Genomic DNA, 12,604 nt, shown 5'->3' with positions numbered 1-12,604 from the left:
AAAAATTCAGAATTTCAAGAAGACAACAGCAAAACATAAACCTAGCAGCTGCAATGTGTCACATGCTCATAGTGTGCTGGAAAGAGTTTGATCAAACAAACCCTCCCAGCTCCTGGCTCCGGGCTTTACCACCTACTTACTGTGATTAGGGGCAAGTCATTCAACCTTCCGGAACCTCACTTGCCTCACCCGAAACATGAGGCTAAGGTTCCCCATCTCTCTCATTGCTGCGAGGATTTATTTTTTGAAGTCTCAAGCTTGCATACTATTGTTTAACATGTTTTTAATTTTTCTATGGAGGAGGAGGTGCCACATATCTAGCACGGGATGTGTGTGGCAGGAAAGCCATTTGGTGAATTAAATGCGGGTCCTTCAAGGCTCAAGGAAGGGGGCCGAGAGGAGCTGCTCTTGCTTTCGTCTCCAGCCTGATACACTTTGCCTCATTCTGTTTTTATTAGCTCGTCTCTTCAGTACATCAGTGGCAAGGGTGATGAAACCAGTGGCAGATTTAACTGCTAGGCAGCTGGGTCACCGTCCCGTGGGTCTTGTTGTCACGCTGAGATCTTAAAGTGACCACGCTGCTTGGGCTGCTGCCTTCCAGAAGGCTCAGAGAGAGACCACTGAATAGTTAATCGGTGGAAAAGGGAAGACAGGGGCTGTTGCTTGCAGAAAATACAGAGAAGCTGCTTTGAAAAATCCCAAGGTGGCTGAATATCAAGAACACGGTTCCTGCTGTGGGCAGCTGTGTGTGCAGTGGGCAGCCCGAGGGCTGAAAAATCAAGTCTCCAGCACCGGTTGGTGCCTCTCCCCGTAGGGCTTTGGCAATGGGGGCAGAAAGCTTAAACACTACAAGATGAAGAAACTCTCGGCGCTAGTGGCTGAGGGTCGTCGTTTACCATTATCTTTTGTATTGTTAGCAGCAGCAGTGAATAATAATTTTTAAAGAAAAAGAAAATAAAAAGAGCGAGAAGGAGAGAGAAAACAGGATGACTTATTTAACAGGAAAGATCTGCAGGCCCCTTACCTGAAACCGTCTCATGTCCCTTGGGTTTCCCGCTGTTTTCAAACAATTCTGATTGCACTTGAGGAAAAATTTTAAAAAGAATCTGTGAAGAGAAAGCAATGTGTTACATTTTTCAGTAAACATTTTTTAAGGGAGAATATAGCTGCATTCCATTAGATTTGATTTGAAAGCGATTATATTTCAGATCTGGGGAATTTCAACCTGCCCTGCCTGTGAAGGAACATTGCTGACCCTCTGCAATTTGCAAATTTGGATGTTTTCAATCTGAAGCCCAGCACCCGCTTCCCCATCACTGTGGGGGATTGTTAAGCGGCTCTCAAAGTGGGCTTTGGTTTGTACACTGGCCCCCAGAGTTTCTACAGCACTCATTTTGGAAAAAATTTTTTAAAAGGCTTCAAATGCAGCAGTGACGCCTGCTGTACAGAAAGTCTTGCTCCAGGGTTAAAATTGGCAGGACCTGACCCCAGAATCCCAGGGCGAGAGTCTCGTCTGTGTGGCTCTCCACTGGCCCCAGACACCTTCATGCTCATACATGAAGGTGGCCTGATATGTTCAACCAGTGTTTACAAAATCAGAAAATGCTATGTTATCCTCCAAAGAGAAAGTCCATCGGTGCAGGTATATGCCAGAGTTTTTATGATTAATAAGAAGTGTGAATGTCCCTCTCAGATCATGTATAGATTATTCAGAGAAATACGAAAGCACAGAATCATGGTCTGAGGTTAGCATTTGTCAGACATATTTCTTGAAGCCAATATTCTCTCTTAAATGGCCTATCTGTACAATTTTAAAATTGGACATCTTTCATCAGGCAACTACGTTAACCAAGAAAAGTGGCAGAAGTGGCCTTTCCAGCAATTCACCTAATGTTTGAAAATTTGTTTCAAAATACAGTAAGTTTTTCATTTATTTCACTTGCAGAGTCCTTTTCCTTAAAAAAAAAAAAAAAAAATCCAGCTTTTGCAGTGTTAAAATCCCAGGTGAGCTAGGCCTATTTCCCTTTCTGTTACTATGACAACGAAATTTTACCGCAGTCCCAAAGTCCCTTCAGAACTCTCACATCCATGCCTTGAATTAGAACTTTAAAGGAAAAGATATACATTTTCCTCAGGATTTACAAACAAAAATAAGTAGAAATCAACACTGCTTCCAAAAATTCTATTCTAAAGCAATGGTTGGTGAAGTGTTCTCATTGCGACGTTTTGATTTTTATTTTTTGTTTAACAATCACACAAAAGAATTAGATAGCTCTCCAATTAAATGTATTTATCACTTTAAAAAGCTGATGAGGAGATAAACAGTAAACGACAAAGGAGGGGAGAAGGGGAATTGGCTCTTCAGAGTATTTTCTGTATTTGAGGCTCTTTTACTCTGTTTGCTAGAAATATTTGGCCACATGATCCCATGAATAAGGTTGAGTGTGAATTTGGAAGCAACAGCTAAATATTTTTTTCATGATTTTATAACATCTGCTTTTCACTTCTCTCTTTCAATCTTTTATAGGGTGGGTGGGAGGTTGGGCTTTGCTTCCTGTGCCCCGGAGGTGTTGGGGTCTTTATGGAAGAGATCTGTGGAAGGATAAGGCAGAGAAAATGTTGTGCATGGCTATCCGACCACAGTGCTCAAATTCACAACCTGGCGCTGCTTTCTGAAAGGCAGTGGCATCTCTGCCCGGGTCATCAGAGTGCGTTAGAAAGGAGAGCTGCTTTTATCTAAGTAAAGATTGATCAGAATTCAAACATTTTATTTCTTGAAGGGTAAAGATCCCCTCCGTTTGTACACTCGTAGCAGAGCCAGCCACGGACACTCACAATGCACGCAAATATTGCCTTTTCCCACTCGTGTGTGTTTCTGAACAATAGCCCCCACTGCACCCCACATTGGCCCTCAATCACTCCCGGCCGCAATTTACAATTTACATTTTTCCCCTACTAAACCCAAATGGAGTGCTTTTTCTCATTTAGCCCTTGATTTCTGGAAAGTTTTGCCACAACTGGGCTCCTTGTAATGCGTTCTGTGTGTGTTAGACTACTCCCACTCCCCGCTCCAAAATGTATCTGGTGAAAACATTAATGTTCATGAAGGCATTATTATATGAATGGTGTGGTAGGTGGAAAAGTGCAAAAGAGATAAATGTTTACATAAAATCAAATTGATTTAGGGAACCGTGGAGCCTGCTGAAAGGCTTTATTCATTTTAAATTAGGACCCTTAACAGTGATTTGGATGGAAAACACCTAGTTTGACTTTTTGCTTGTCTGGGGGGTTGAGTTTGTAACTTACACAGCCCCGTGCACTCTAAGGACTTAGCACTGGGTTCACGACGGAGAAGGGGAGGTTAAGTGGAAGGAGGACGAGGGAGGTGAGTGAGAGAAGACAGAAAGAGGCAGAAAGTTCTCTTGCATTATATAATATCTTCTAAAAGAAGGTATTGCTACTTCTAAATGGCTTGCACCAGAAATTAGGGCCTGGATTTTTAAATATATGGATCTAGATGTTAATTAAAGAAATTCTGGGGCTTACTGACATCTCCATATATTTTTTTTTTTTCTCTTCCTTTCACTGGTGTCTTCTGGTTCTCTGCCCTCCACTCTCTCCATCCACCATGCTTAGCGTCTTGACACAAAATCTTCACTAATCATACCATCCATTTAGCCACGGGGTAACTTACAGGGAACAAATTCTCTCCAAATCCCCTGGGTCTAGATCCCTCCGAAGCCAGAGCTGCCTGGAAAATGTCAGTGCTCTCCACTAAGAAACGGGAAACCCAAATAAATTATGAGATTCAGACCAAATGTGCAGATTCTCATCAGGATGAAGTCTATTTCCACTTTCTCCAAACAATGTTGACGACGTAAATATCATAACTACGGAGCATGCTGCACACGACAAAGCTTCTGATCCATTCCTTAAGAGCGAACACTAACAACCACAGGTTTATCTTTGTGTTAGGGACGAAGAGGATCAAAAGAGGAGTCAACGCATCAACTCAGACCTTCAGATAGCAATCTGGTCCCTAGGTCAGTGGGGCAGGAGAATGGACCAGAGCATTCCTTTACTCCACAGATCGTTGGAAATGCCCCAAGGGTTAGCCTTGACCTGTGGCTACCAACTGACCACGGGACCAAGTTACCTCACATTCGTTCTCTCTTAACAAAGGAGTTTAATGGGATCTGTAGGGTTCTTTCTAACCGTAATATTTTATGACTGCAAAGAAAAATGTACAGAGTTGAGAACCTTCCAAAAAGGGTTAGAGTGCGGAAAGAAACCACTGAAAACAAGAGACCACGACTTGTTGAAATCTGAGTGGGTGTGGCAGAGGTGGGAGTGAGGGTTTCTGAGAGGTAGGTCAAACCCACCGAGATAAAACTGTGAAATATAAGTAAGTGGGGACAGCTGACTGGTTGGAAATAGGACATCCAGGGTGACGCCTTGCCCTGAGTGGGCGGTGCCCTGAGGCTGATGGGCAGATTGTTGGGTGAGTTGCACTGTCCCTTTAGGACTCTTTCTCTCTGCTTCTGAGGCAGGGAGGGTGCTTCAGGAATATCACAGATCAGAGCCACCTACATCCCCTCTAGCCATCCTGCACGGTCCAGCAGCTGACGGATACAGGGGTCGCAGAGTGGAGGGAAACACAGTCTGCTGAGTAGCCACTCTCTGCCCAATACACAATACCATATTTCATTCTCACAACAATCCCAGGAGTGACGAATCATCCTACGCCTGGGAAAAACGAAGGCCTCAAGAATTTAAGAAACTTGCCAAAGATCACAAGCTTGTAAGTGGTGAACACAAGGACTGAAGCCTGGATCTTTGTGGCAACAAGCTCCATGTGGTGTTGCATGTTTCCTGCACCAATGACACTGTGAAGATGGCTGCACAGCTCGGTGAATACACTAGAAACCATCGCGTTATACACTTTGAATGGGTGCCCTTTGTAGTATGTAAGTTTATCTCAATAAACCTATTAAAAACAAATACTTTAAAATGGTCTAAAAATGGCGCACACACACACACACACGTAACAGGAAGAATAAATCAGGAGAAAAAAAAAAAAGTGAAAGGTCCTGGCTTCTTGAAGAGACTGCAGTGTCCCAAGTCGAAATCGGTAGGTCAAAGATAGACATATGGAAACATGGAACTAAATGCTTAATATTGAAAACTTCTGCTGCATTGATTTATTTACTCATTTGATCAATATGTATTGTGCTACGTATGCCAGAAAGTTCAGGCACAGTGGCAAACAAAGTCCCTGGCCCCAAGGATCCCCCAACCAAACTATTCAAATATGTTTCCCCAGATTCTGAAATGAGTCTGCAGACCCCTGAATCTATTACTGAATACCCTCCTCTCCAATCTCTAAAATACTGGAATATCTGTACTATTCAGGAATACAGTAAAAGTGTGTAGGTGGCTTCCACACGTCTTCCGTCATCCCACCCATCTCAAAGTAGATGCACAAGTACTGTGCAGAGTTAAGGTTCCGTGGTGGGGACAGGAGGCTCGAAATCACAGGAAAGTTCACTATTTAATATTCTTGACAGACTCTGGAATTCTCACCAATGGTCTATCACAAAACCCAGCACAATATTTCTCTGGGATTTATGGAAGAAGTCATTCCATTTACCTCCAAATTGGAATACAAGATCTAGTCCCTCCTTAAAAATTGTAATATAAAAAAAGTCCATAAGGCCAGGCGCGGTGGCTCACTCCTGTAATTCCAGCACTTTGGGAGGCTGAGGTGGGGGTATCTTGAGGTCAAGAGATCCAGACCACCCTGACCAACATGGTGAAGCCCTGTCTCTACTAAAAATACAAAAATCAGCTGGGCATGGTCCTACCACGTAGTCCCAGCTACTCAGGAAGCTGAGGCAGGAGAATCGCTTGAACCCAGGAGGTGGAGGGTGCAGTGAGCCAAGATCATGCCACTGCACTCCAGCCTGGCGACAAAGTGAGACCCTATCAGAAAAAAAAAAAAAAAAAGGTAATTCACATCAAAGGAATGTGAACTTAGCAGTCAACAGCTACCATTATACAGAGTTTCACTGTATACAAAATAATATGCAAAATGCCTTTTACTTTGAAAACTTAGTTCATTACTCCCTTAAAAAAGAATCTAATTCTGCCTATCCTGGAAACAACTTCTGCTATGATATGGCCACATTTTATACACCACAGAGATGAGAACACCCCAGACTCTCCAAAGACCAAGAGAGGGGATGCTGTATCTAATTCTCTTTCTCTGCCATGATGGTCACATAAGCAGGCTAGGTCACTAAAGACTGAGTCAAACATACAGTTGATATGGCCTCACAAACCACATAGGGACTTAACCACATGTGTTCATTGATTTTGCAGAAGACACTTTTTGTCTGGATTAGCTGTTAAACCTCCTTGTTTTCAGCCCAATAAGTTAAAATACAATTGAGTTTCACTGTTTGTGCATGCTTCTGAAAAGGAGACAGCCCATTTCCCTTAAAACACCCTCATACCATTTCTGAGAACTATGCAATATAGGGATAGCTGGGTCATAGAATCACATTTGAAAGGAATGGGCAGTTGCCGCTCTTCTTCCAGGATCCTCTCCACAAGTTTACATCCTTTAGGGGATTAGGCAATCCAAGCTCTCACACCAGACTGAGAAGCCTACTGGGTGTCCACACCCATGAGTTCATTTTCTCACTCTACGAACAGCCCTCATAGCAGCTCACTCAGCTTTGTATGGTAGGAAAACTCACAAGTGATTGCTTTCCATCTGAGACCAGAGAAAATCTCAACGATGATGTTCTAGTTGTAATCTAGATCTTCACTGTAGTATCTTCTTTGATCCTTTCAACAACAGAGAACGTTCTTTCCTCCCTCAAGATCCCCCAGCAGAGTCTACACCCAGGCAGCCCTAGGGAAAGTGAAGGTTAGCAGTGGGACCCAGCCTTGGCCTGCAGATAAGTACGTTGGATACATCTATTGGTTGTTGAGGTGTCAGCCCAGGCTACAAAGGGCCCTGAAGCTTTAAAGATCTTGTGAAGACTCTGACTAAAGTCCACAAGAATGAAAAGACTCCAGGAGGTCAAGCTCCCAGTGGGCTCTTGTTATACCCTACAGTAACTTGGTGATGACGCATCTGAGAACACTTGGCTTAGTATTGGAGCTCTGCTTGGCAAGATGGCCGGTGGCTGGCATAAAAGCCCAAGAAGATTCATGGAAAGGAAAGATGACTTAATAGTTTTGACCTACTGGCTTCTTTAGGCTTAAACGAAATGAAGTTTAAACTCATTTTTGTAAGCTGATGTTCTATCGAATCCATTTAGTTAAACAACCCCTCAAATTGTAAAAATAAACACATGAACAGAAGAGGTATAGAATCTTTAATCTCCACAGACATTCCTAAGGCAGGGACTTATTACCATTAATGTTTGTTCACCCAGATTATTTCAATAAAAGGCCATTTCAGATCTGAAAAATTTAACTTTACAGAAACGTTTTAAGCAATAAATTTTCTTATTTCCAACTACACTCAACTTCTCAAATTCCTCTGGCCTAAAAGACTATGATGAAATAATAATTATAATTAATATAGCCTGTATTCATTGAGCTTATATTATTTGCCAGGCATGATTTCATGTAATCTTCTCAACTTTGGGAGTAGGAAAATTAACATCCCCATCTTACAGTGGAGATAAACAAGATTCAGAAAGGTTAAATGACTTGCCCAAGGCAAAACAGTTAGTAAGCAGAAAAAATAAGAGTGGAAGTCAGTCTGTCTGACTCTTAGCAAAATGCTGGTCTGGTGAAAGCTTGGCCAAGCTTTGGGGGGAAAAAAAAAGGCTGAACATGTTGCCACGTGACACCGTTTCACAGGACAACTGCCTTACTGATCCACACGGGGGAATCCTGTCATTTTCTTCCCCTTCCACTGGAATGAGAGTGCAGCCCTTCATGTTGCAAAACAAAACAAGCAAACGAATAAAAATATCTACCATTCCTATGGGGCAGTGCACTCTCTAGAAGTTCTGTGACTATTTTGGAGGACACAAAGGAAAAGATAAGTAAATCTATCAGATATTCAGAAAACAAAACTTCTCAAGAACCCAAATTGTTTAAAGATGGCATAACCCAAATAGCTTTAGCCTTTTGAAAAAAAAAAAAAGATTATTCAAGTGCATGAGAAAGATTCAGGGCCATTTGTCTATCAAGACAATGGGAGGGAAAAAGCTGAAAATCGAACGTGGAACGAAAGAAGTTGAATTAAATCTTGGAAAACATTTTTTGGGAATCAAGTCACCAAGGCTAAATTTTGGAAGCACTTACCCAAGGGACAGAGCAGGATCTCCATGATGGAGATTTTTAAATAGACCAACAAGCTAATGCATTTGGTAGCAGATAATTTCAGTCTTATATGCGGCAGCTAATTGGGGTGTCCATACCAAGCCCACGTGATTTCATGGCTTCTACAATGGTGATGATGATGATTTAATTTTTACTGTAACAATTAGGGACTTTCAGTAACAATTAAAGACCTTATGGCCAGGGGCAGTGGCTCACATCTGTAATCCTAGCACTTCAGGGGCCAAGGCAGGCTGATCACCTGAGATCAGGAGCTTGAGACCAGCCTAGCCAACATGGTAAAACCCAGTCTCTACTAAATATACAAAAATGAGCCAGGTGTGGTGGTGCACACCACCCGTAATCCTAGCGATTTGGGAGGCTGAGACATGAGAATCACTTGAACCTGGGAGGTGGAGGTTGTAGTGAGCCAAAATCATGCCACTACACTCCAGCCTGGGCTACAGAGTGAGACTCTTATCTCAAAACAAAACAAAAAACACCTTTCAAGGCCAATAGGGAAGACTAGTTATTCATGCAAAGTGTTTGGGTAAATGCCTGGTAGTCACCTTTTGCTACACATACTCATGATCCCTTCCCATGTATTGCCCCTTTCTCCCCCACCACATTTTAAAACTTTCCAAACAAAATTATTCCAGAAGGAGTTGCCACAAATTTCAATCTGGTCCTCTCTACCCTGCTTATCTCTCCAATATTAATGTGTACTCCACTGGAAGAACTTCCCTTAATTTTTAAGAAACAGATAGTAAAAGAAAAAAAAAACACACACATGTAATTAATCCACTCTCACAGATAGTAGGGGAAAAAAGAACCACAAAAACACAAAAAGTGGTGGATAAGAGTCCTCATTCCTGCTTTCAGTAAACTCTGGCCAGCAAAAGAATTCAGAGCTACCCACACAATATGCTGGCTTCTGACTGGCAACAGGCCCCATCGAGTCACTTTCTATTCCATGCTCAAGTCCCTGGAAGTAGCGTTTCAGTTTGGCAAGAGCTCCTTCATTACTGAACACACTGCCTCCCGAGTAGAATCTGCTGCATTTATTTAAACATCAGGAAGGAGCTACTTCCCCCACTACGTAAATCTGACTCCCTGACTCCATACCAATAGACTTCATTTCAAAGGAATTTCACGATTTCCTCTGAAGGGAACGTCTCCCATACCCCAAATGGCAAGCAGTTGACTGTAAAAGGCTGCTGAAGTGCAAAAACAAGGGGCCACTTTGATTCTCCACTTATTTCTGATTGGTAACACACTACAGTTTCTGAGAACCTGGGGATGTTGGGAGGTTTTTGTGTGTTTGTGGTTTTGGTTTTTTCTTTCCCCCCTTCTATATTCAGACGCATCTTCATTCTCCTGAATTCTATTCCTCGACACCATGAGGCTCACAGGGAAAAAAATCTCTGAGGAAAAGTCCTTGTTTTTGTACTCAGATAAAAATCTGACACCACTAATGAAAATAATAATCAAACTCTTTGGGCTTGAATTGGAATGAAACACACACTAAGAGCATGTTTGTAATTCTAATTGTTCTCATAAAATGTCTTTGGAGGGCTCTTTGCAATGCACAAGGTTCCATCTTTTCCTTTTTTAAAAAAGAAACAACCCGTGTCCTCTTCTTTGCCCTTATCCTTTTCTCTGCCTTCTCATCCAGAAAAGAAAAAAGAACTCAGCAAAACTGAATCATATTATGGATGGAGGAAAAAAAATCTTTCCGTGAGACTTCAGAATCAGAATACAAATCTATTTCCCTTTCCAGTACCATGACTCTCGGGTGAAGGAGAGAAATGAAGTTATTAGTCAGCCATCAGTTTAATGGGTCCTCACCGTCCCATTTCCTCAGCACCCCTTCCCCATCCTGCCTTCCCCATCCTTCCCCTCCCCCTCCCATTCTCTGCCCTCCCGGCAGAGCTCATCTATGCTAGGCTGAGCAGTGAACACCAATTACACCCAGAGCCCTTTGCTGCTGCCTGGTCCGCTGGTTTTACTGTTTTGCCAGATGGTTGAGGCCAATGTGTAAAACTCTCTACCCTACCATTAATTCATAACTCGGTAATAACTTTCCCACGACTCCAGGAAATTGAAATGGAGTGCAAATGTGGAGATTTGGAAAGGGAATCAAGGTTGGACAACTATTTCACACCTGCCAGAACAGATACCAGCGAGACAAAAAGATACCCCTATTTACTCAGGCTGGAGCATTACTTTCCCTGAACTAAGGTGGAATGACGCAACATGCAACGTTGGAGAAAGTGGCGGACAAAGTTCAGAGTGTGAGTTTCTCCTGGCATCATTTTCTCTCTGCAGTTTTCAGCTTTATACCTATTGCACCTATGGGTTCACTCTCCAATGACCTTGAGATTGTGTCTCTATGTAACATTATATTCTTATGACAGATTCATAGATTAGCAGATATGAGTGCGTTCTCTTGCTAAGACAGGACACCATCCAATGTTTGTTAGCATCATTAAACTAAAACTGACTTTTCACCTGCTCCCATACCATATGCAGCTACAAATTTTTAAATTAAACTATGAAGCCATGCATAAATTTACATATATTACAGACTAGCCTCTCCATTTAACATGCAAATGTACTCCAATGTTTCAGAACACCTTCTGTCGCTAATTAATTTGCTGAATTATAATTAGACTAATCCTGCATAATTAATAAGCACAGATTTTTTTTTAATTTGTAAGCAGCTTGAGGAGATCATTCACTTCCTTCTATAAACTGCTAAGTAAGTGTTAAAAAAAATCTGGAAAGAACATGTGTGAAAAGGTATGTTTGATGTCGCATACAAACTCAAACTAGCGTGGAAGATACAGAAGTCAGTATTGATAAAGGTACATATTTGAAGCCAACATTCAAACAATCAAAAAAAAAAATCATATCCAGAGGATGGGGACTAATTCTCCCTTTGTCTCCTTGTATATAATGTTTTATTCTTTGCCTTCTATCCGTCGGATCTTCCAAGATCACAGAGGCGGGAAAGGATTAAAGTAACCGTATGTTGTATTAGGAGAGATAATGATATTAACACTCCACTGTATATCAAAACACTCTGTGCATGCTGGGTGCTTATAAGCTCCTTTGATGGTATTTGGAATCATTTTCATTTTGGCTGCCAAAAACACCCGAGATCCATCTAGTGGAAACAATTAAGTTCCATTAGGACTGTATCCATTCGGTAATTATTACAATGAAGGGTCTCTCTTTAATGCTGGAGAGTGGAGTCTCAAAGAAAAGTATGCATCTGTGCACTGTGAAAACTACAGAGTTTTCCAACCAAGCATCAAGCTTCATTTTGACTTGCAAAAATAAACCAGGATCAGGAGAGCCCAAGGTTTGGGTAGGTGACTCGTTAGAAAATTCAGAGCAGGGTGGAGATCTGGAAGGGCAAGGGAAGCTTAGTGGTCATGCAAGTTGAGGAAGACTCCAGGAAGAAAGTGGGAAATGCATGTTCTGGCAAGAAGAAGTCAGTCAACCTTCAAAGAGAGGAGAAATATAATTTTAGGGCAAAGAGAGAGCTCCCTGGCCCTTCCACTCAGCTAAATCCCTATGCTATCAGTGGCCAAAAGATTGTTAAGTCAAAAAGATGAAGTCACTTGAAATATGCCTAGCTTTCTATTAATTCAGTTTTTTATGGTGAGTCTATAAATAGAAACTTCTGGAGAATGGAAACCATTTTCCCAGGCTTATTACCGTACTAAACACACCTTCTCAATACCAGGCAGCCAAAAAAAAAAGAGAATTTTTTTTTAAATAAACAAAGCCACAAGATAAGCTAGCTTGGGAGTTAAGAAAGTTGAAAAGTACACCAGCATCTCGGAAGCTGTTGGCCAAAGCTGGGAGCAGATGCCAGGGGCACTGTTTCTGCTTCTTCCCTGAAAGAGGTTTGTGTGAGCTGCCTTCTCTTCTTATCTGGAAGGAGAACCCAGGACAGCTACCTCCTGGGGCTATCTATTGCTACAACTAACTCAAGTGCAAAAAATATTTTGAAAGCACCTGGAAAAGGCTGTCACAGTTTTTCAGAGTTAAGCAATGTTATTACTTGGGTAGTTTGGAAACATAACACTTTCGGAGAGTTTTTGTAAGCCAAACCATAGCTTTTGCATCAGTACCCATCTAAAGAGATTAAATGGGGCCGGGCGCAGTGGCTCAAGCCTGTAATTCCAGCACTTTGGGAGGCCGAGACGGGCGGATCACGAGGTCAGGAGATCGAGACCATCCTGGC

General features: G+C 42.1%; 1 protein-coding gene across 4 annotated transcripts in view; it reads right to left on the bottom strand.

The window, feature by feature from the left end:
* EBF2 (early B-cell factor 2) overlaps positions 1-12,604 on the bottom strand; it is a 201,329-nt gene that overhangs the window by 63,712 nt on the left and 125,013 nt on the right. For all 4 annotated transcript variants that reach the window (XM_011962591.1, XM_011962593.1, XM_011962592.1 and 1 more), the window contains one exon: positions 1,025-1,106. In XM_011962591.1, coding sequence (XP_011817981.1) covers positions 1,025-1,106 — 82 coding nt within the window. The remainder of the gene's footprint in view (positions 1-1,024; positions 1,107-12,604) is intronic.

The sequence above is a fragment of the Colobus angolensis genome, unplaced genomic scaffold (genome assembly GCF_000951035.1).
Source record: "Colobus angolensis palliatus isolate OR3802 unplaced genomic scaffold, Cang.pa_1.0 Scaffold6, whole genome shotgun sequence".
NCBI lineage: Eukaryota > Metazoa > Chordata > Mammalia > Primates > Cercopithecidae > Colobus > Colobus angolensis.
This window is presented reverse-complemented; position numbering and strand designations above follow the sequence as displayed.